General features: G+C 40.5%; 1 protein-coding gene across 1 annotated transcript in view; it reads left to right on the top strand.

Annotated features, from left to right (window-relative positions):
- Positions 1-20,513, top strand: part of reck (reversion-inducing-cysteine-rich protein with kazal motifs) — a 116,356-nt gene that overhangs the window by 8,752 nt on the left and 87,091 nt on the right. The window contains exon 2 of the mRNA XM_046061402.1: positions 16,343-16,401. Coding sequence (XP_045917358.1) covers positions 16,343-16,401 — 59 coding nt within the window. The remainder of the gene's footprint in view (positions 1-16,342; positions 16,402-20,513) is intronic.

The raw sequence follows: 20,513 nt of genomic DNA, 5'->3' as shown, positions 1-20,513 counted from the left end.
CATGAAAAACATGTAAAAGTACACAGCCGACAGCAGAGGCGGCGGTGGAGACAGTGAACCAAGTGAAGTGAAGGGTAAAAGTAGTAAAGCGATGTTTCCACCTGCTTTGTCCTATTAAGCTAATAGCAAATTGTTCCGAACAAGCTAAAACAAAAGCCGTCTCTTATCATTTATTTATTTTTATAAAACGCCAGTTGATAACAGAAGTTATGTAAACCATAAATTCTTTGTAATAGTGGCCACTTTAAAGTCGATGTGCTCATCAATATAGCTTTCGCCAACAGACCAATCACAGCCTGGATGAGGCCGAATAATATAAAAAGTTTGACGTGCTACAGCAAACTTAAATGTTGAGCTTATTGTTCTGCTTTGATAGTTTGATGATTATTGATGAGTTAGTACTTAGCATTAACAAATTAGAGACCATTTACTTGCAGAAGGATTTAAAGGGGCTATATGTAAGTTTTTGATTTTAATAAATCAAATTGTCATTGCCTTATTGTCAGTGGGTTCAAAATTCACTTAGAAATGAAGCACACGCCTGTTTTCTCCGTTGCTTGCATCCACCACTATTCTGCTTTTAATGTGAGGTCTCCGGGTCGGATTCAGCTCTGCGCACGCTCCCGAGCCGCTCTCAGACTACAGCGACAACACGGCAGCTAACGACATGCAGCCCACTAACACCATAAAAATAACCGGCTCACAGCAAAACACAGGCTCCACGTAAGGATCCAAAACAACGATAAAGGTTTATGTGCTGAAGCCCATCAGACCAAACAGGTTCAGATGATGTCGAGTAAGAACAAAGTGAGCATTAGTAAAGCCAACTAACGGCAACCACGTTACTATCCTGTGTACCCACTGTTGATTTAGCCTGCAATAAAGGATGTAACGGCAAAAAGCAAATGTGGAGCGATTTGTTTACTAATGTTATCCTATAGTGATGCAGCCAGGAGCAGCCAGCTAACGCTACAGTAGTTCGGACCTGCAGCTGTTTTCTTCGTAACGTTCAGTTTATGTTTATTGTGGTTTTACCAATACTCAGATAAATAGCTTCTCCACCTCTCAGTCGCTGTAACCAACGTGACCCACATAACATAAAACACTGCAACAAAACGGTCACAACAACCCGGAGGAAGAGCCATCCACTATCACTAGTTACAGTAAAGTTACTGACTGCAGTCTAACTGTTTCATTATCATCCAATACATGTAGCTGTGCTGACATTGCTGAGCCTCCGGTGACAGATTCACAGATAGTAAAGATAGTTACTGAAAAGCAGCGGGCGAGCTAACAATGTAGCATGTCGGCTAAATGCAGTAACTGTAACGATATCATGTAACGAGCATGGATTAGTTCAACCTGCAGCTGATAAAACTATTACTGTAATATTGCAGTGGGAGTTTACCTGAGTTTCCAGCTCTGTCTGTCTATAGTCGCTGTCACTCTGCCTTTTTTCGGGAGGATTGTGCCGATATGCGGCTCGCTGCGCTGAATGAAGTAACTTACGGAGCTGGTGTTGATCTGCCTCTGAGACAGGAACGTTGAAGTAACAGAACACCTGGATTTAAAATTGTACTAGTCAGTGGTGAGCTATACAATATATAATTTATATATTAACATTATATTAACAGTACACTATTAAATGAACATTATACCTTTTATTTATTGTTATATTATACTAATACACACATTTATTGGCTGCTAGTTCCTCTCCAGGTTGTGGATAGAGCATCTGCAGTGGAAATAACATCAGATGTTCTTGGGGAACCTGCACCCACAGCACCGTGCAGTGTGCTCTTGTGTTCTGTTTATTTTCCTTCTATTTTGTCCTCTGCCAATCACTCACCTGACTAATGCCAAAGTAAACATCTGTCAATTAGTTATTAGCCTATAAAATATTTCTGTATATAGAATGCTGTGGTGAGACTTTGCCACATACACTACGCTCTAGTGTGCGTTGAGTCTACGTCACTTGCATTAGCTAAATAGAAAATACACACTGCCAGGGAAATATAGATTTAATAATGCAGGCGAGGATACCAGATGCACACAGTGCATCTGTCTTCTCTGTTACCAAGCAAGCGTTGATGACAGATGCTGTATTCAAGAATGAAGTACTAACTGTGGAGGTACTGTGGGTGCTAAAGGTGCTAAATTCGCTTTATTCTCACAAATCATGTGCAGACACGGGCCTGCTCTTTTTCTTTTGTTCAGTCATAAAAATTTGGTTTAAAGTCTTGAAAAATGGAAATTTATTGGTCAACATGTATATGAACCCTGAATTTCATTCCTCGCAGTGTGAAAAGCTTCAGAAATATTTCCACCATTTTTGTGCCACAAAACTCTGAGCTAATAATGTTGGCAAAGATAAAAAAGATGTTGTTGTCTACCAAACATGCTCTGTCCATTTTTTGATGCTTGTGGCATATGTCAATTAATCAATGCACAGGAAGTGACCTTTGACCTCTATCCATTAAACTCTCCCCCCACGGAGTCTGCAGCGGCTCTGAGGAATGCAGGAAGGAAAGTGGTAGCAGGCTTCTCTGCTCTGCGTGTTAGTGTGCAACGCGTGAAAAAGTCCATATTCACTGTTTTCACTGTTTTCTGTGTCAGTCTCATTGCTCTTTCTGGCTGATGTGAACATATCCTTTCTGACATTTATATAAAATGTCCATTCACTGAGGCCTGCCTGTGGCCAGTTGTCCCCAATAACATCAAGAGCAGAATCAATGCTGCGTTTTAGATTATAGCATCTGTAGTCAATTAAAGTTCATTTTGTGAGTTAATGTTAGCCAAAATAAAAAATAAAAACGGCTGGCATTTTGCTAAGATGGGTTATTATGGACAGAAAAGCTGCTGTGTTGTTCTCGTGTTTTAAAAGATAGCGAGGGAATTGTGTAAGAATCTAGCTTCTGTTCAAGCCAGATAGTAGTTGAGTACTGACTGACAGCTAAAGCTAGTAGATGTGTTTTCCTGCCTCGCTGTTGCTTATTTATTTCTCAAATCAACTTGCAGAGATTAAGCTATATGGGTCCCCACGCCATGGGCCCCTCACTGCACTGAGTTTGTCACCTCTAAATACCCATTAAGTGTACTCCGCAGCCTACACATATGACATATTTTGCCTAGAGACCCATTAAATAACCAGTAGTACCTGGTTGGTACAATGGTATTTTCAAAGTTAGGCTTTGTCAGTTTATATCAGGCTGAAGTGGTTTAGAGAACAGATTTGCAGTCATTTAAATTACTAACTGGCCGGTAAACCAGCCTTGACGATTCAAATATAAATCACTGTTGTGTGATATTTCAGTGCATACTTAAGATGCTCTTCACACTACTTGACAACGACACAATTTTAACAACTAGCAGATGATGTACACTGTGAGTGTCATGTCTTTGCAAGTTCTGTTAAATCCTGTGGTGAAATGAAGTTAAACCAATAGCTGCCTGGAAGGAAGGAAACACTTAAAAAAACACATTTAAGAACATGAAACAATGCACCATACTATAGAAAATGGCTGACAGTGGTGTAAAATATACCCAGTGTGTAGTAACTGGGCAAACCACAGTGGTACTTTCAGATGAGAAACTGCTCAAATTCATTTTGGAGTACTGTATTTAAGGGGATAATGAAGCCACACACCAGATATTAAACCTGAAAATTTTTCTTTTGTGATTTAGCTTGTGGCCATTTTTCTTAGCTGGTTTATTTTTGTATATTTGTGTGACTGAGAATGATAAAACACAGTATTAGAGACATTTGCTCCAGTCTCTGCTGTTAATTTCCTGATGTCCTTTTAATATACCATCTGGCCCATTTATACATCAACAACAATTTTTATTTGGCTGTTCAATCAGAAAAGGCTATTAAATGAATGAGTTGAACAAAAAGTCATTTTCATCTCAAAAAGGCTAAATTTAGTGCTTTCTGAAACTTGCAAATGCCCTGAAAAAGAGTGCCAAGCCACATGGTTATGTCCACTCCCTCCTTCCACTCAAACATACACAGGAAACTGGCTGGCAGGAAACTCAGAGTAATGTTACATTTAACTAGAGGGGGGATGGACTGAAATCCTTCTCCTTATCGTCCCAGCAGCTGGCTCCCAGTCATGAGCGTGGCTGCTATTTCCAGATTGTTTGTCATAGTTGGAATAGTGCTTTTTATCCTGGCCATTTTAAGTGGGCAGCCCAGTGGCTCTGATGGGTCGCACTTCAGGGAGGGAAAACAAAACCGAAGAAAATAGTTTTCTGTAATAGTGGACACGCTGTGATAAGCCTGGTAACAGTACGCAGAAACCCAAAGTGCATTTAAAATCTGCTATATTCTCAATTCTGTGTTTTATTCTACATTGCCTCAGTTTTATTGTTTGATCTCTTTGTTCTGCTCTGATTCCTTTCCTGCTTTATCCTGGTGTAGTTGTAATTCTTTGCCATTTTGCCTTTCTCTGTGGGGACAAAGTTTCAAATTCAGTTTACACTTGATGAGAAGTACTGTACTACTCATCATGTGAAAATAGTATAATGTCTGTATAGAGTAGCTTTGTCAAGTGTGAGATCACTGTCAGTGAAGTGACATTATTGAGTAATCTCAGTTTGGAGAAGATACATTTATTAGAGGGTCAAAACGCCAGCAGCATTTATATAAAAACATATAAAGAACCACTTGAGAGCAATGTGATTTAGCTTGTGGCCTTTAAAGTAAAGTGTTGATATAGCTTTGAATGTTTAAAGCTTGGGTAGGCAATTTATTTCAGAAGTTATTTTGTTATATTCTCTTTACATCTTTACATTCTCTTCAGTCAATAAATGTTATAGACACATACATTTAAAAATCCAGTATCTGTAGCAGGACTGTAATAAGCACGGCCAATCATTTCATTCAGGTCAAATAGTATCAAAAATAAAATAATAAAGAGCTGAGAAACAACCTCCACACAACTGACCAAGAAGTGGGTGTGAATGTCTGATTGTCGGTCAGACACAGCCCCCCCAAGTTGGAAGTTGGAAAGTTGTTTGTGTTGGGGGGCGGGGGGGGCATTATCCAGCATCTAGATGCGGCCACGAATGAAAGCCTAGAACTAAGGGATGTTGGCCTCCCGTTCTTGGTCTGAATAGACAGGGGGTTGGTTACCTTGGAGCACAGTACAGGAGCTCTTGTGCTGGAAGCAGACATGGCAGGCGGGGAAAAACTCCTTGTTGTCCTGCTCAATGGATGTCCATCAGAAACGTTGTTGCAGGAAAGCCAGGGTGCCACACCAGGTTGGCAGGCCAGACGAGAGGAGAGGCCCTACTAGACAAACTGTGGTAGAGGAGGAGGAAGCCAGATATCAGTTTATTCCTGTGGGAATCAACACGCAAGGAATGCCAAACAGCGCTGTGGATGTTTTTTTGGAGCCTTTCAGTTTTCAGTAAATCATTTGGACTGTGGCTGACTGTCAACGTGTGCTGTAAATCAGAGCTGTTGTCAAGTAGTAGTTCTTTTTTTTTTTTTATAAATGTTGATGTCAAATTGTGTACAGCGTCTTCTGGATTTAACTAATTAAAGTTATTCTGTAGTTATGGAGGCTTTTGCAAAGAGGACCTGCATGTAAGAATAATGGACATTTTTAAATCAATTAATTTGAAATCACAAGAGCATTGGTTTAAACAACATTATTAATGCCTTAACACGCTGTAAGAATTACAATTTCTAGACGCTTCAGAAGTTTCAGTTTTTTTGTATTTATTTATAACATTACATCACATCACATTACATTGTAGAAGACAGAGGTAAAACCAGAAGTGTGACAAACACAAACAAAAATGCATGCAAATGCTACCATAGAATTGTTTAGATTCAAGATTTTTTGTATTATTAATTTTACTTTGATGTCATTGATGATGACCAGAACAGGTTTACATGGTTTCATTTTCAAAAAACACCATATTTTTGGTCATACTGCAAATTGCTGCAGCTCCTCTTTTCAACCTGTTTGCTGAACGCTTTGTTTTAGTTATGGAGTGATACATCTTGCCTCTACAGGATCTTTGTTGTGAGTTGCACATGCAAGTTCCTAGTTCCTAGTTAAGGACTACTAGCCAATTGGAAGCAGAGTAGGGCAGGTCGTGAGAAGCCGGTAAACACGGCTTTGGTTAAGCTGTACATGTTCCCCGTACCAGCGTAGCAACAAGGACTGGAGCAAGTTTCAGAGTGGTGAGTTATTAATCTGTTTTTGAGGGTGTGTCGGAGTAGTCGCTAGGCGAGCATTATGATGCGTGTTTCGCAGTGACTTCACCAGAAAGAGGAAGAAAAGGTTGGACTACAAATGAGATGTTTTCAAGCAGCTCAGAGCAGAGTTTTCTGTGGGAGATGGGAAATCCCCATGGGGTGGACTTTGGGCTTTTTCACTTTGCAAACCTAGTACATGCACAAAAAACTCAAAACTCAATAAAGGAGAAGGGAAAAGCCAAAAAGCATAATATGACATCTTTAAAACAATTTTAATTTATTTCTATATTAAAATATTATTTATTTGTCTTAGGTTAATTTACTGGTAGTATATAAGAAGCCAAGAACTAACCTGATATAATCTATTGATGTAAAATCTGAATCTGACATCTCATGCAATTTCACAAAGACAGAATCTGTTGCATTCCCATCTTCCCCCACAGGAACCATCACAGAGCTGATTTTTCTCTCTCCCAACACTGGAGTGATTCTCCTGCATCTAGTTTGGCTTATAGATGGCCACCAGCTGGCCGCGTTCACCATTTTACACCACATCCACGTCACCATCAACTCCACTGAGGACTTATGGTGCTTTCAGACCAAACGCGAATTTAATCCTCACGACGCTTTCCTCGCGCGAGTACATTCGCTGCAAGTGTTCACACACAACGCGAGAAGGCGATTAGAACTCGTGAAAATTTGTTTGAGTTGGAAATGTTCAACTCATGCGAAGGCCTTCGCGTTGCCTTTGCGTCGCTTCGCGCTGCCCGACAGAAAATCGCGGCTCTGCGCATCTTTGCATTGACTTTGTATGTAAACTCACCGCCCCGAACGCTCACTTAGCTTAATGTGGATTTCTCATGCACTGTGAATGTTACTTCCAGTCAGAAGATGCTTTTTCTGTTTCTTTCTCTCTGCTGTCTCTTAGATGGAATATTGTTTGGTTGTGATGTTGGTTTTGGATTCTTAACATGTCTTCACACACACGGTGCAGATGCTGGCATGCATGTGTTGAGATAATGGTGGGACTGATGCTTATACTGAAGCTGCAAACTCAATTTGACCACAAGGGGGGGAAAAATACTGCTAATGTAATTTGCAGATGGGGCAGACACAAAAGACACATTTACCCCCTAGTGATTAGAGTAACCGCCCACAGTTTGGCCACATGTTCCCTGCAGAGCTCTCAGACCTCCTGCAGACAAATGCCTTATCTCTTTCTCTCTGGAATAAGGTGTGTGTGTTTTTTTAGGTTTTGAAGTGACAAGTGATGTTAAATTCACATGTTTCATGTGTGTCATGATTTAGTTGCTAAATCAGTTTCCAGTCAGTTTGTACTTTGTCACATTTATATTTATATTTTATACACAAACTGAAAATGCACATAAAAACAGGTGTGTATCAGTCATCTGCCATTGATCCCTGAAGCGTTTATGAATCACCACTGTGAGCGCGAGGCCTGTCCGGCCCCACTTGTCACATTGAATCCAATGATAAATTTTTGATAATCAGTTTCATCATTTATTGACATACCATTTTTCCCTGGACAAGGGGAACTACTTAGTCAGTGTGTAAATTGTTATTTACAGGTTTCATAGTTTTACCTTGTGTGTACCAGAGATGGGAACTCGAATTAGAGACTTGGACTCAAAAGACTACAGACTTGACTCGGACTTGAGGTGCGGGACTCGTGAACAATGTTTATTTTTAAGAAACGTCTGATGAGCCTGCCATTATTCCCCTCCCTCCGTTACCTATAACCTTCCTACGTAACACGTAGTATCAGCTGCGCATGGCCATGCGTGAGAGAGGACAACAAACAGAGGCCAAACTTGTGGTGGTCAATTAACGTAACCATTTACGTCCTGCTGGCTGCCATCAGGTTAATTATTATCGCTGGGTGCAAACAGGTTACAGGTTTATTGATTATCATGTAACGTTACAGTTTTATTTAGTTAATGGTACACTGAGTTTGAGAGTCTGGGGGATGTGTTGACTTACAGTAGTTTATAAGCTGGCATTAGTTGTAGACGCATTAGGCTACATTGTGTACATTGGTTGTGCTCTGTAAGTGAAAAACAGATTAACGTTACAGAATCCCTTATAGCTAAGCAGTTTTATAAAGAGTCTGGCTTGAACGCAGCAGGTGATACAACATTCATTAAAACCACGCAAGACTTGACTTGGACCCTAGCTCAAAGACTTATGAGCATCTCTGGTGTGTACAACGTATGATCTGCATGATGATCCTGTCTGAGCGTCTGATTGCTTGTGTTTCTTGACCCAACATAACTGACAGAAGTTTCGGACAAAACAAAAATATTGGGTTTAAACAGAATTAATAAACATTCATTCAAATGTCACTGTTATGAATGATGTATTTGATAAGGAAGCTTAAGAAGGCTAAATTCCTGTGTCTTCTAGAAGAGCAATAGAAAGCATTCCTACTGTCCTCACTGATGAGTAGCACTCTCGACTGATAGTATCCAGACAGTGTTTTGTATAGTTGTATACAAGAAACTGTAAACAGTAATTTGGATGAGTGAATGAACTTCAACAATTGCTAAGAGGCCAAACGGTGCTTCGTTCCAGTGACTGAATGTAACAGTGTAGCTGAGGGGGGGGTTCCTGTGTCTATGCTGAGGCAGAATGGGGCCAGAGCTCGTTAGCAGCCAGCCAGGGGCCTCATACTGTACATGACTGAATGGCCTCCATAATCCCTCCCCCTCCCTCAAATTATTATGTCACCTGCCATTGTTTGGAAAAGCTGTTTCTGTGTGTGTGTGTGTGTGTGTGAGAGAGAGAGAGAGAGAGAGAGAGAGAGAAATAGTTCATTTGTTCTCAGTTTCTCAGTTCATTCAGGTCATGAAGTACACAGACAGATTTACGAAATCAGCAATAAAGGTCAACAACACTTGATTTTTAGCCATGCTGGCACTAGGCTTTGTCGGTCCGCCATGGCGCCAGGATTTTGTTTGCACTGAAAGCAAAACATGAAGTGAAAAAGGGAACACTGGCATTGAAACACTGGTACTGGAAAAAGGTGGTATTTTGACTTAGAAAGTTCTGCTGAAAAAGAAAATTTCTTTAGTTAATTTTTAAACTCTTTTGTCTTTCAATGTCACTGGTTTTCAGGGAGTGGTCTGAGGGATGGGGCAAGGAGATTATGATTTAAATTTAAATCTTGACCTGAAAGCCAGGGAATCACCAAAGTCATTAGGATTCATTCTCAGTGGACCATATATAGGTAGGTAGGTTTATAGTCACAATATAACCGGTTATAGAGTGAAACTGAGTTTTTAACTCCCTTCTGCTACATAGTAGACAATAAGGCTGACCCCGAATAGTCGAAGATTCGATGGGCAGAGCCTGATTCAGCTGTCAATCTCATAGTGGAAGCTTCGCAGTGAAACAAGGATCATGCCATTTTGGGATATGGGGGTGCTCAACGTCTGATTTTACATAGAACTACCAGTTTTCTCCCAATAACTTAATATACTGCCTATTACAATATACATTTCAGCATTTAATGTTGTAAATAAATTTGTAAAAAGAATAAAACTTTCAATAAATGTTTTTGAAGTGCGTGAATAAATCCAAAATTGTAACCCTAACCCTGGGTTGTCAGTGCGCATGTGTAGGCGTACCGTGTGTGTGTGTGTGTGTGTGGTGGCGGAAGAGGAACAGTTGCTGAAGAGACCGAGCCCCGGCTTCACTGGTGTTGTGCCGAGGTGTCCGCACCTCGTGGGACTTTCGAATAATTCATCACCGTTGATGAACCACACAAAGAATATTATATTGTTTTTAAATAGCCGGCTACTTGAAATAGACCCGCGAGGAAACGCGACGTGCACGCATTTGTCGGCAGCACAGCATGCACGCAAAACTCACACAAGACCGGTGATTTACAGGGGATAGAGAGAGAGAGAGAGAAAAGAGTCTTCTAAAAGCCTCAGTTTAGCTGGAAATTTACAGTGTAAGTTCAATGAATAGAGACTGCAGCTCTGCAGCTTCTCAAGATTAAAGATACAATATACATTAATACAGAATGAATTATGAAAAATGGTAAACAGAAATGAACTATCATCACAGGTGCGGCAGCAGAAACTTGTATATCTCTTCCCAGAAGGCAGCATGGTGAACAGGCTGTGGCTGGTGTGTACTGTCCTTTAGTATCCTTTGGGCTCTGCAGACACCTCACCTCACCGATATCACTGATTCTCGGGAGATGGATACCAATGATCTTCTGAGCAGTTTTAATCACCCCGCTGCAGAGCCCTCTGGTCCTGGGCCGTGCACATCCCATGCCAGTTTGTGATATTTCCAGTCAGGATGCTTTCTATTGCTCCTCTGTAAAAGCTGACAAGAACTTGGCACGGGAATTTGGCCTTCTTAAGCTTCCTCAACAAAGCCAGTCATTTCTGAGCTTTCTTGACCAGCGTGGAGATGTGAGATGACCATGTCATGCAGCACTCTGCAAGATTATCAATTTCCTCCTGATATGAAGTGTCATCGCTGTTTGAAATCCGGCCGATAATGGGGTTATCATCCGCAAACTTCAACAGAGTTCTCTCCATGCCAGGGGATATGTCTACACTATTTCATCTCAAACTGTCCAGTAGTTGTTGAGATGTTATAGTCTGGACCAAAGTGGTAGACCGAGCAACTGAGGCGCCAACATTGCCATCCCTAAAGCCATGCAGTTTTGTATTCTTGCAAGGCTTTGGTAGTTGCCTTGATGCGACTGGAATCATTGTCTCCTTATTGTCCAGTGGGTTGTCGCAGTATCTGTCCTACAATATGTGCTGATTTCTAGGTGTCAAGGCTAAAATAATTGCTGTATGTTGATTTGCCTTGTCTTTTGACCAGTATTGGGATTTTTCTGGTTAAGTCTCCTTAAGCCATTAAAATGGCAGTTTAATAACACAATTTGACATAATAGTTATGTTTACACAAATGTGAAATTACAAAATACAGAATAATGGTAATTCAAAGATGTCAATATTTAAATAATATAATAATATTGCAGTTTATATATTTAAATAGATTAAATGAATAATGTGACCGGTGTTGCTTATTGTGACAAACCCACAGAAGATTATCGCCCCACTGTGCAGTTCCCCTGAGCTCTACAGAGCATTAGTTTTGGTTTTACAGTGCATACCCCTTGCTCTCATCCGGCAGCTGTTTTCAGTGAAACAGCTCTGATAAACCCACCGTACACTACCTACCCTGCACCAAACTGCAGACAGATACAGTTAGCGACTAGCTGATGAACACAGTGGAGCATTTGGCGACTAAAGCCAGACATTTTTTTCAGCAGTTGGTAGAGGTAAAAGAGAGTGAATGTTGGACCTACTGTACATTCATCAGCTGGACATGACCCAACATGACTGCAAATGAATGATAATGTTGTTTTGTGTCTGCTGGATGACTAAATAAGTAATATTTGAAACATGTTCATAAAAACTTTATAAGTTGATGCGTAAATACAAAACAGGGCTGTAAACGTGCGGACGCCACTTCCCAACCAAAGGTTGTGATCTATAAAAAACAAACTTGACGGGACAATGTGCGGTCCTGTAAGTAAACTCTGAACCATGCGTACACACATAAAGAGGAGAAATGAGAAACGGTGACTCACATGGCAGAAGGATGAAACTGTTTGAAATGAATTGTGTAAAATAAATTTAAATATTACCTCTGAGTATTATAGGCTTAAAGCCTTTCTAAATAATCATACACTTGATTTTCAATGAAGAGCGCAATAAAAAAATTTAAACATAAACAATAAAAACAAACGAGAGATATCTGTTTCTGCAAAAGAACACCTCAAATATGTTGGAAAGTTTAATCCGGAATCATATTAATTAATACTTGCATGCATTGAAATTTATTCTCATAAATAAGGTGAACAGGAGGACAAATTACATTTAAACTGATGCCGTTTTCAATGCGTCAGTCGAGCAAATACGAGTGCATAGTTTCATTTATTGTTATCACATGTTCGTTGCCTTATCGAGCCAAACACTATGCGCCAGCGTGTGGATGTGATGCGCTGCTTGTAAAAACACGTTATGGAAAAATAACTCTATTTTATTGTCATTTACAAAATGTCATATTACTTTTCACTCATCGGCAGCCTCTTTAATAGAGTGGACTGTTTATGTAGCCTAAATAAATGTTTAAACACAAGCGGAATTAATTTGGCTTACTCTCGTTTCAAACGAGGGAATCCAAATTAGTACTTGGGTCATCCCATCTTGTACTACTTTGAAGTTCTTCAATTCCTTTAGTCTGTAAGAGTCCGCTGATCAAAATAATCAAAACAGCTTTTTAAGTTCTGTTACACTTCTCTCATCCTGCACCGTGTTGTCGTCTTTGTTATGTTGCTGCCTACAAAATAAAAGGCCATAATCCATCTGTCGGAGCTAGATCAAATGAATGTCATGTATTTGATATAATTTGATAATTTTTATACTATACTATACTATATAGTAATATTCTGTTTGAAATAAATAAACTGTTTCATAGTAGCCTATTTCAGTTTTGTGTGAAAGGAGTTAAAGGCCTGTCCCAAATATAGGCATTGTCAATTCAGTGATTTTAGCAAATAAAAGCCTGGGCTATTAATCAAACTTTTACCAAATTTCAGATGTTGTTTTCAACCTGTTATGCCCCCAGTGGACACGAACATTATTTAATGCAGCTTTAAAAATCTTGAAAAGTAATATGATATCTAACAAAATACTGATTTAAAGATCAATCAGCCTGCACGATAGATGATCTGCAGATAGAAACAGAGCAGGTTTCATGTCAATTATTCATGTCAATCATTATTTCATTTTGCCCATTCTCCACATCACATCAGAGTGCAAGCCCGCTTATCATTAGAGCATCAAAGATGAGTGTAACAGACCCAGTGATGGAATCCAGAAACAGCTGAAGACACTGCACCGGAGTGTGCTCTCTCACACACACACACACACACACACACAAACAAATGCAGTCACTTGTGCACTTTCCCACACATGAACATACTGATAAGTGGGTGCTATGGTTTTCATCGCCTGTGCTAAGCCTGTCAAGTACACTCACTTTCCCTTAAGTCTCATAATCTATTGACCACTGCTGGCAGCAGCAGTGGTCAATAGGGGAGAGGGTGACAAAGAGGCTGCAGGCTGGTTGGTGGGGCAGAAGGGACTGGAAGCGACATGGATACAGCAGAATTTAAGGCCTACTCATTAATCTCTCATCTAGATCCATTTTGTACACTTGTTTTAAATAATTACAATATAATATAATAACAATAAGGATATAATTATATATCAATAACGATGTATAGCTGGGATTGGCTCCAGCCCGCCGCGACCCAGAACGCAGGATAAGCGGTTGATGATGGATGGACAATGTTTTGATTAGTGATGTTTACAGATGTTGATGTTTCACATAAGAACCACGATTCCTGCTGTATACGATTCTGAATTGTTTCAAAGATAACAATAACTTAATGCACATCATTAAGTTACGTCGAAACACAAAAAGCTGCCACTCAAACAGGTAGAGCAAAGTGCAGCACCTGGATGTTTACAGGGTACTCCTACTAGAGTTATTTTGTAGTTCATAGTCAAAGCAGAGTGTCTGAATTTAAATCAGTTTCCTCAAAAAACTGTATTTATTAAGGTCTTGAACGATGCCCCTTGAGTGTGATATAATAAGCGTATACCATGGCCTGTTGTGAGCTATTGCTTAATTACATCTTTAAGAAATGAATTACTGTTCCAGTATCATATCATCCCTACTGGTTTTTCACCATACTTTTCATTCTTTAGCTGGTATTACCACGAAACAGCTAGCCTATTTAATTGCATTCTGTGTGGTACTAAAAATGTCTTTAGAAGTCGTGAAAACTAGAACACTTTCAACCCTGGATGCATTCTGGGTTAAATAGCTTAATAATTAGCTTTGCATGACAAAAAATTATGTTAAATCTTTTCATACCCCATCAGTCCGAGAATAATCGAATTTGAGCACTATCAAACAGGCGGCCCAAGCAACACATTGCAACTCTTCACAGAACTTTAGTAGCTAGTAGTCTGTTTCATTTCAAAATCCCTGCGGCTGTAGAGTATTGTGGATATTGATGTGCTTCACTGGTAGTAACTGGAAACTGGTGTTTTTCACTCCTGGAGACAACATTAGTAACAGCACAGTGAATTTTCCTTTCTTTTCTTTTCCCCAAACTCCAGTACACACTGAGCTACGTCAATTTTACAAAAAAAACACAACATTTAACAAGAGTGTATGGAGTTATTGGTAGTGCATGGAGTGCTGGAGTAAGAGCCTGAATCTGCTCTCCCCTTTGTATTTATGTTATCGAGAATCAATTCTCAATCATGACACCAAGAATCGTAATGGAATCGAATCATCACATTCCCAAAGACTCCCACGCTTACTAATCACATCAAATGTTGAACTGTTTAGTGTTAACTATCCAGCTTTATGGGTGCTCAATAAGGGTGCCCAGGATTTACCCTTAGCCTTGGTAAGCATGTAGCATTTATTACCCTCAGTCCAACCACTCTTTTATTCTGGTGCAGCTATCTGACAACAGAAACGCAAAGACATTAGTTTCACAGGTGCAGGTTAAATGGTAATGCGATCCCGTGGCTTTCAAAAGAATGAGCAAACTACAGCGTTACTTAATATGAATCTTTGAGCTGAACTGGACAAAATGATTCAAAGTCATTCCTAAACTCTAGATCTGTCAATGAGTATAAACAATATAAATGATTATTAGATAAATCTTGCTTGATCAAGTAGTCAGAGACAAGTGTAGTCAGAAGTCTTAGTTAATTACAAATGCATCATCAAGCAAAGAAGAACAACTCACTGTGTGACCTTAATACCTTCAGTGCATTTGGAGTACAACTTATTTGTCTCTCTGTCTCTAGGCAGAAACGTTGAGTGTAGCTGTGTGTGTTCTGTTAAGTCCTCAGCTACTGGAACATTCTGTCTGGTTTTAGTTCTCATTTGTCTTGCCTTAGACACGGTTAAACCACACTCCATCCGTGCACAGAGATAGCATTTCCAAGAAACCAACTTATAGGTCATGTAAGCAAAGTTAAACTCGGATTATATGTATAGGCTATTTTTCAGTGATCAGATAGAGTTGGAGGCACTTTACCTTGCTGAGATCAAGTGGAGTGTGTCATCAGCAATGACCTGTCAAAACAGTTTGTGAGAAAAGACATAGGAGTGCAATGCTAAATCATTGGCAAACTCTTTTAAATACAGTTTACCCCAGAAGCTTTCTATTCCTTATTGAAAGAGTCCAGCTCAGCATCACTGTGTTAAAGTGTTGTGAGGTCCACATATGTGGAGGAGAAAGCAATTTCACAACAAACTGAGCCAAGTCACTTACTGGAACCCTGGGCTGGGCTGTGGTTTGGAGCTGTGCTGCCAGCCAATGTCTCCTGTCTGTGTGTGTTTATTATTCTGTTTAGCCATGAGACAAGTTCATATTATTTATATGGATGATTTAAATCTCGCCTTGCAACTCTGTGTACAGAGGATAATTATGTCTTTGCCACAAAGACATAATTATCAAACAGTCAGTGTCTGAACGAAGACTACTACGGTTTTCCCAAGTTTCCCTGTGGTGCCGTCTCTGAGGAGACAGAATCTGGTACAGCGTTTCAGGCAACATTGAAATGGCCAATGTTGATAGTTTCCCAAACTATCCTAACAGTGCTGAACTTATTATTAGATTAGTTGTGTTGCACTATCTACTTTATAACCCTGCTCTCATGGTTTGCGGTCAGTTATGAGTGGTGAGCTGATTTTTTAAGTCAACTGATCCTAGAAACGGCTACCATAGTAATGTTGGCAGGATAGACACATCACTCGTCATTACTGTTTAGGGTAAAACGAAATAAAATGACCCTTTCCCAAACAGAAACCTGCTGACAAGAACACGATGTCAGGCTGAACGAAGACATTGATATAAAATGATTATCAGGGTATAATTAAGCTTTCATCCATTTTAAAGTTTAAAAAGTTAAGTATCTCAGCAACTTATAGACATACTTTACTGTTACATCACAACTAACGTGGTTCATCTGTCTGCAGATCCCTCCTGTTGCCACCATGTTGCCAACTTGTCGCCTTGCAAAGAAGCTTGTGACCAGGTATAAACACACACAAACACGCGCACACACAAGCCCATTCCTCAGTCCGTTTTAGTCAGCCAATGAATAGAGGTGTTTGAAGAAGAGTTTTTTGTCTCTTGGCTCTTTGAAGTGTAGAATAAAAGTTCTTTCTCATCCAGTTTCAGTTGGGAGCAGGTAATGCTCTCTCTCTCTTGCTCTCTTGCTCTCTTGCTCTCTTGCTCTCTTTCTCTCTTTCTCTCTTTCTCTCTCTCTCTGAAACCCCCATGGCCTCCTTTATGGCAAAGCGACACAAAGGAGACCTAAAAGAAGCTTGTCTGTGCAAACAGGCAGAGAGTTCAAACTGTACTCCCGCTTTTGAAGTGGAGGTCGATAAAGATGAGGGAGGTTGGACAGAGCTTGTCCAATTGTGCTCTTATTGGTCACCATTTTGCTAGCCAAAGAAAAAATAAAAAACAGATAAAAATACATGAAATAAAAGATGAAAATGTGGAGAAATGGGATGGACATTTTAAAATAAGATAAGAAGGAAGTAAAATGGCCTTAGAAGTGTAATGGCATCAAAATACCCTTCAGAGGTTGTGGTTAAAGTGTTGAGTGTGTGGGTTTTTTGGTGTTGGGGTGTAGGGGATGGGTGTCATGATGGTGGCTCATGATGTAAACATGAAGACCATTTTAGCTCTAATGGAAGCTGCCTTGTGCCTGGTTAGACCCAGAAAATTTGTGGTCCTTCAAAGATCCTGGTCATTATAGAACAAAAATGGCTCAAAGAATCAGTGTTTTCTTTTTGAAAAAATAAATCAGTAGGAACAGCTCAGAATAAAGACAAGTTTGAAGGAAATGGAAGGGAAAGCATGAATCACAGACCAGCAGGTAAGATTAAAGTCCATGTTTAGCAGATGGATCCTCATGGAGGAGTCAAACTGCTGCTGGGTTAACGAGTTATCCAGGTTATATTTATCCAAGGTGGGTTAAAATGAAAGGCTACTGAAATTGGTTGAAGATACTCGAAGACATTTCACCTCTCATCCAAGAAGGTTTTTCAGTTCTGACTCACCAGAGGTGGGGAGGGGTCCCACAAACCACGAAGCCAACTTCCTGGACTCCACCCTCAGGGGTAAGTCCTGGGTGGACAGCCAGACCTTCTAGCCAGGGATGTATTGGGGGGCAGGAATGCAGCTTGATTGACGCTCCTCTGGTAGGAGGTGGCAGTGCAGAGAAGATTGGACCGGGTCTGCAACCAGGTGTGGCGGTGCTGACAGATGAACACTAGCCTCCCGTTCCTGCTCTGTAAAGAGGGGAGGCTGATAACTTCCGTGAGCACTGGAAGGGGGAGAGACCAGTGGCAGAGCATTGGAAAGTATTGTTACCCACAGCAATTGCTTGGACCAGGACGAGGGACTGCGAGATGAGAGACAGTTCTAATATGAATAAAGGTTATTTGCAGATGTTTTTTTTTTTATCAAGAACAGCATAGGATAGGACAGGAATATTTTTTTTAGGAGAGTGGAATGGGACGGGAGTGACATTCCACTCCCACTAATGGAGATGTTTGAGACCAGGGCCCCTGAGGGACTGATAAAGGTTGTAGTAGATCAGCAGGGGCCTGGTTGAAGCTCTGGTGTTCTTTCACATTCCTTAGAGGAGAAAAAATCATGACACTGTGACTGCAGACCATCAAGCATCTTTGGTATCTTTGTCTTTCATTTTCACATGCAGTGTTTGAAGTCACTGTAATGTCTAATAGCTGTGGAGGACAAGAGATGATCCACAAAAACATTGAGTCCTCCCAGCAGTCTGAGTGTGCAAAGCTGTAAATCTCACTCACTTGGTTTCATGACTTCACACTTCAGCCAGAGACTGTTGGCAGTGGCTGCATTCTCCCAGGCTCTCGCCTAGTATGTTCAAACAGCACTTAGACGTGTTATGGCTAAGTGTGTGTGTGTGTGTGTGTGTGTGTGTGGATACACACCACAAACTTGGATGCCTTATTGAAGTGAGCATATCTCAGAAGTGTTGGGACTGCCTACATCATCCAACACTTTCTCATGTTCCAAGCACATTCTTGTGTTTAGGAAACATCATAATACAGGGCTAAAGGTGCAGCAAGTAGAGTTTACTGTCTCGTACATCAAAGTGATATCTACAATGTTCCTCATTTTAGAAACACAGTCTCCTGTATAAGTTTCTATTAGAATTTACACAGAGGTGTGAATCAGAGCTATAGCATTTTGAAATTTACCTGAGGCCCTGAGCGGCCGAAGTCTCTGAACCCCATAGTGGTCAAACGAGCAGGAGGTACAGTGAGGTGAATAGAAGAAGAAGACCTAAGAGTACAGGTGGTTGTTAATATGAAGGACATCAGTGAGGTACAGAGGAGTGAGGTTGTGAATGGCCTTGAAGGTCAGGAGCAGAGTCTTGAAATCAATGCGGTATTTAACTGGGAGCCAATGAAGCTGCTGAAGGACAGGAATAATACGATTAATAGAAGGGGTTCTGGTGATGATACGGGTAGCAGAGTTCTGAACCAGTTGAAGTTTATGTATGGATTTGAGAGGAACAGAATTACAATAATAAATGCGGGATGTGACCAGTGTGTGAAAGAGAATGGCTGTACTAGTGGGTGAGAGAGACGGTCAGACGCGATTAATGTTACGTAAATGGAAGTATGCAGACCGAGTGACATTATTAATGTGAGCTTGAAATGAAAGTGTGCTGTCGAGGATCACACCCAGACTCTTGAACTGAGGGTAGGGGGGAACTCGGGAGTTGTCAATGGTAAGAGAAACACTGTCAGATTTAGTCAAAGTGGATTTGGTGCCAATGAGGAGAACCTCGGTTTTGTCACTGTTAAGCTTGAGGAAGTTGCAAGCGAACCAGGATTTGATTTCTGTTAGGCAATCAGAGAGGGAGGTAGGTGGGCGCGATTTGGTTTGGTGGACAGGTATAGCTGGGTGTCAATGGATGTAAAATTCTACGGAAGATATGGCCAAGAGGGAGTAGATAGATGATAAACAGAAGGGGCCCCAGGACAGAGCCCTGGGGAACACCAGTAGTGACAGGGGATAGCTCTGATTTGAAATGTTTGAGTTGGATGAACTGTGTGCGGCCAGAGAGATATGATTTAAACCAGTCCAAGGGTGTATCAGTATCAATAGAGACTAATCTGTCAAGGAGGATGTTATGAGAGATGGTGTCAAAGGCTGCACTCAGATCAAGGAGGATGAGAATAGTTAGTAGTCCGGAATCAGCTGCCATAAGAAGAAGGTGATTTTTACCAGAGCTGTTTCGGTGCGATGGCAAGGACGGAAACCAGATTAGAATTGTTCATAGAGGTTCAGAGGTAATCGCATAGTTATGCACCAGTCTCCAAGTCCATTACCTCAGTCTGAATGATTTATTAATTAACTACAATAACATGGTTAAGGATGCGAGAACACACTATTTTTCTGAACTCATTACTACACATAAACACAATCCCAGTTTTCTGTTTAAGACTGTGGATCAGCTGGTAAACCCAACCCGTCCTTGTGCCTCAGCTGGAAGTAATGATGACTGTGAATTGTTTTTATCTTATTTTACCAATAAGGTGGTGTCAATCAGAGCCTCCATTACCATTACAACAAGAGAGTTTTAACCAGTTTTATCCCATCGACTTGTCTGAGCTTTTAAAAACAGTATCACAAATGAGAGTGTCCTCCAGCCCACTTGATGTAATACCTACAAAGTTTTTACTGAAAGTAATAGTTTCTTTTGGGCCCCATTTGATCTCTGTTTTCAACAGCTCCCTATCTACTGGTTGTGTCCCTGATTATTTTAAAACGGCTTGCGTGAACCCACTTTTAAAGAAACCTGGTTTAGATCCCTCCCTCCCACATAATTTTAGACCAATTTCAAAACTGCCTTTTATTGCAAAGATTCTAGAAAGAATTGTGTCCAAACAGCTGCTCACTGTACTGAAAAATAACAAAATATTTGATTCTGGTTTCAGGAAGTACCACAGCACTGAGACTGCCCTACTTAAAGTCACCAATGACCTTTTAATGTCTGCTGATGAAGGCATGTGCTCAGTCCTGGTACTCCTGGACCTTAGTGCTGCTTTTGACACCATTGATCACAACATCATGTTAGAC

Source organism: Micropterus dolomieu, linkage group LG01 (assembly GCF_021292245.1).
Source record: "Micropterus dolomieu isolate WLL.071019.BEF.003 ecotype Adirondacks linkage group LG01, ASM2129224v1, whole genome shotgun sequence".
NCBI lineage: Eukaryota > Metazoa > Chordata > Actinopteri > Centrarchiformes > Centrarchidae > Micropterus > Micropterus dolomieu.
This window is presented reverse-complemented; position numbering and strand designations above follow the sequence as displayed.